This window comes from Phragmites australis, chromosome 13 (assembly GCF_958298935.1).
Source record: "Phragmites australis chromosome 13, lpPhrAust1.1, whole genome shotgun sequence".
In the NCBI taxonomy this organism is placed as follows: domain Eukaryota; kingdom Viridiplantae; phylum Streptophyta; class Magnoliopsida; order Poales; family Poaceae; genus Phragmites; species Phragmites australis.
Window position 1 is genome coordinate 4022874 of NC_084933.1, and position 4273 is coordinate 4027146.

A 4273-nucleotide genomic window follows, 5' to 3' on the forward strand; every position below is an offset into this window, starting at 1 on the left:
AATACTTAAAGCTAAACATAAGAACTAAAAACTTTATAAAGCATGAAAACTTATTGTTGTTCAAATTTGAATAGATTGGTTGTAATCATTGTACAACTACTGGTACTAAACGAAGAAACTCATGGATAATCGGGCCAAGTTTTCAAATGGGAGCATAAAAAGCTCAAGCTCTCTATAATTACTTCTAAATCAAATGGAATACAAAAGGCAGATTGCAGTTTGCAGCTTCTGCAATTTTTCGGAAGTTTTAAAAGGCAGCTTGCAGTTTCTTTCTATATGGAAGTGATCATTCTAATGACTTGGAGCATATGGATGGTAAAAAATGATTGGTTGTTTAATAGTATTGATCACACCGTCTCAGCCTACGGATCAAAGTTTGTTCATAAATTTACCCTGATAATTCTACGTGTAAAAAAGATTTATTTCTCTCGTATAACTGAATGGCTCGACTCCTTGTGATCTTTCCTTTTCTTTCTTCTCCTTTTTCTCTGTTTCTTGTTTTGTTTCTCTTTGTTTGTTTTCTTGTATGTACTTTTGTCTTTTTAATATATTTTAATCAGTAGGGTGAGCCTCTCTGTTTTGCTAGTTATAATAAATACAGTAAAAGTTCCTTGAATTATGGTGATTTTATAACACGTGACATGATCAAAGAAACCGATCAGAAGAAAAGAAACTGGTAGAGAACGCGGCCGTGATTAATCCTAGCTTAGACCTCACGTTGCTCTCCTCTGGACACATCCCTTGCTTTCTCCAGGCTTCCACTCCATTCGATTCCTCCCTTCCGTTCATTCCCTTTTCCCTCCCTTTTCTCCCCGCTTCCTACAATAGCGTTCCCTGCTCCAGAGCAGAGCAGAGCAGAGGAGAGCTCCCCTGTTTCTTACTTGGCCAACTGCTGCTTCCTCTGCTTCCACACAACAATCACTTCGACGTAGCACAATCGGAGCAGGCAAAGGGTAGTGGCAGAAGCAATGTCGGCGGAGGCGGCGGCGCCGGTGGTGGACGCGGAGTACATGGCGGAGATCGAGAAGGCGCGGCGGGACCTCCGTGCCCTCATCGCCAGCAAGAGCTGCGCGCCCATAATGCTCCGCCTGGCGTACGTCCTTAACTTCGTTGTGCCTGCTTGCCTTGTTCTGTGCCATGTTTCCCAATAGACAATAACAGTAACTCTTTTTTCCTGTGAAACACAACGCGATGGTCGTGCAGATGGCATGACGCTGGCACTTACGACGCGAAGACGAAAACCGGAGGCCCCAATGGTTCAGTCAGGTTTCCGGTGGAGTACAACCACGCTGCGAATGCAGGGCTCAAGATTGCTATTGACTTTCTAGGTTACTACTTCTGTCAGATTCATCTTCCTCTTGTTTTCAGTTCCAAATGCATGCTTGGAGTAATCTCCTGCTGCTGTTGAAACCTCCCTGATCAAGTGGAGTCTTAACACCTGCCCTGCTTCCTCCTGTGCAGAGCCAATTAAACAGAAGCACCCCAAGATCACATATGCAGACCTGTATCAGGTGATACAACTACGTCTCCAGATATCCCAAATGATACCACATAATATTTAATGGTGTTTTGTCGACTAGCTCGCCGGAGTTGTCGCCGTTGAAGTTACTGGTGGACCAACCATTGATTTTGTTCCTGGCAGGAAGGTAAGTTAGTACAAGCGACTACCTTAGTTCATAACCAAATGGAATATCTACTAATCAAGTTTCTTAATTTTGCTTTTCATGTTTGCAAACCAGGATTCTTCAGTTTGCCCTGAGGAAGGACGTTTGCCCGACGCAAAGCAAGGTTGCTTCATAATACAACAATGATAAAATCTAGTACTACTTTGCTAACCGAATTCGAAATTACTGTTTCATATAAGTTATCAATTTGCAAACGGAACAACTGGTGGTTACAATACAGAAATTTCAACTTTGCATTACACCATGGATATTTTTGGATTCATGTTCCATGTTCGTATTGTAAATTAGAGGTTGCTTACATATAACGTACTGAAAATGATCCATTTTTCCTTGCTTTTGTTATCCGTGATAAGGTGCTTCACATCTTAGAGACGTCTTTTCTCGCATGGGCTTATCTGACAAGGACATAGTAGCACTCTCAGGGGGCCATACTCTGGTAAACCAGAACATCTTTTCCTATCCATGTACTATTTGCAAGCATATTTGATTCTATAAATACGATTTGATTTTTTAATTAAAAATATGCGCCACGTGATACAATTTTCAGGGGAGAGCGCGTCCAGAGAGGTCGGGATTTGATGGCGCGTGGACTAAGGATCCGCTGAAATTCGACAACTCATATTTTGTGTAAGCCTAAAGATTTCCTAAATGTTTTCAGATTGTGCGATAGTAATGTCACTCACACCTGGGTTCTTCACTTCGTCTCCTGTGATGCAGTGAGCTCCTGAAAGGGGACTCCGAAGGGCTCCTGAAGCTACCTACAGATAAGGCTCTTGTGGAAGATCCCGATTTCCGTCGCTATGTCGAAAAATATGCCAAGGTACATCAGAATTCAGTTCCCAGCCTCTTCCATTCATGCTTGGACTGCTCCTGAAATAAAAGTAATTATTTTTTTTGCCGTAAATCCGAATTGTTTCATCAAGACAATTTTCCAGGTGACATTGATACTTTCTCCTTTTCATGTTCTTCTAGTTTTGCTCCATTTTGTCACAGAATTCAACAACATCGCTTGAAGTTTCAATGGTCGAACTAAAACTGTAACGATTCAACTGCAATTAAAACTTCAACGGTCCAATTAAGAATAATAGAAAGTTAAAAATCTTACTAACATAGTACGCACTTGATTCCTTTATATAGAAGTTGAATCCAACTCTTTTTTTTTCACTGAACATTCTGTAAATCTTTCTGCGCAGGATGAAGACGCATTCTTCAGGGACTACGCAGAGTCACACAAGAAGCTCTCAGAGCTGGGCTTCACACCGCCTCGCTCATCGCTCTTGTGCAAATCAGGGGAGAAAGCAAAGTCCTGTCTGATGCAAGCTGCAGCTGGGGTCGCGGTTGCTGCTGCCGTTGTTGCATGGGCATACCTGTGTGAATCCAACAAGAAGATTGGCTAACTGGCTTCTGCTCATATTATTACAGCAGCTCTCATGGGAGAGTTGAAACAAAAGTACTGAAAAATTTGGATGTTGTGCCCTTGTATTCGTACACGTTGGTGCTACCATGCATGTTATGTTGTGAGGTGTTCAGACAATGCAATAAAGACTGTGTAAAGAAAAATGAGAGAATGAAATAATGGCACATATGTTTATACCATCTTAATGTGAACTTAACTCTTAGTTCAAAAGCAACTAGAAATATAAACAACTAACCATCTTAGTTTAAAGCAGCTATTAAGGATAAGTCATTTGCTTAAGATTTTAAACTAGAAATTGAAAGTCTTAATTTCAATTCATGGAGAGAACTCTTTTTGAGACAACAAACCGAAAAGGCAGGGGCTTCCTTACTTTATCATTCTCATTAACCCGTACAGTTGTACTGTTCATCCAACTATTACATCAGCATGGTCAAGAAAGAGAGGCTGACCGCTAACATGCCTTTTCTTCTTTTCAAGCTCAAGACTGTTTACTCGTGTTGTGATAACATAATTTGTAAAGCAGGATAGGAAATAGGAATAGGGTCCACATATTGTATTGTCCTCTTCCTCTTCTACTTCTTGTGCATATAGCCATATACTACAAACTGACTTCTTTGCTAATTGTCAAACATATTGGGCAGAATATTTTGATATCATGTGTAGGAAACTGAGAGTACCTTGGGCATACCATGCTTGAAGTAACTGGGAGAAATCACACTTATGCATAGGACGCAAAGCTTCAAACTTCTGCAAACACTTTCACATTTCCGCCGCTGAAAAGAGGGTTGACTATGCTCGCATCAATTGATTTGTAGTTCTGCTCCTAGAATAACATAGGAAATAAAGACTTCATTCATATATGAACCAATGCCAACCAAAACAACATGCATCAACAAGATAGAACGAAGACTTAACCATGAACTCAATTGCAAAGAACAGGCCGGTCAAAGCCAGTTGTCTAAAGAAATGGTTTCATGGGGCCTGACATCAGCCGAACGGCCAACCGTGCGCAAATTAGGAAACAACCACCCAGCCACTCTGAACAGATCGGTAACCATCCAAGAATGGGTGAACTAACACACTTACAATTATTTAGGCTTCAAAAATAACCTAATATAAATTTATATTAATTTCTATCTAAATGTGCTTAGGTTTATTTAATATGTCTACT

At 40.7% G+C, this 4273-nt stretch overlaps 1 protein-coding gene across 1 annotated transcript; it reads left to right on the forward strand.

Annotated features, from left to right (window-relative positions):
- The first annotated feature begins 742 nt into the window (after window positions 1-742).
- On the forward strand, window positions 743-3281 carry LOC133889838 (probable L-ascorbate peroxidase 3, peroxisomal). Its single transcript, XM_062330316.1, has 9 exons — window positions 743-1093; window positions 1204-1328; window positions 1462-1511; window positions 1581-1646; window positions 1740-1788; window positions 2039-2121; window positions 2233-2312; window positions 2403-2505; window positions 2879-3281. The coding sequence occupies exons 1-9, from the start codon at window positions 969-971 to the stop codon at window positions 3080-3082; spliced, it is 885 nt and encodes a 294-aa protein (XP_062186300.1). The 5' UTR covers window positions 743-968; the 3' UTR covers window positions 3083-3281.
- The last annotated feature ends 992 nt before the right edge of the window (window positions 3282-4273 follow it).

Coding starts and splice junctions, on each gene's coding strand:
- LOC133889838 (XM_062330316.1), top strand. CDS start 969: ATGTCGGCGGAGGCGGCGGCGCCGGTGGTGGACGCGGAGTACATGGCG. Junction 1,647..1,739: donor ATTTTGTTCCTGGCAGGAAG/GTAAGTTAGTAC, acceptor TTTGCAAACCAG/GATTCTTCAGTTTGCCCTGA. Junction 1,789..2,038: donor TTTGCCCGACGCAAAGCAAG/GTTGCTTCATAA, acceptor ATCCGTGATAAG/GTGCTTCACATCTTAGAGAC.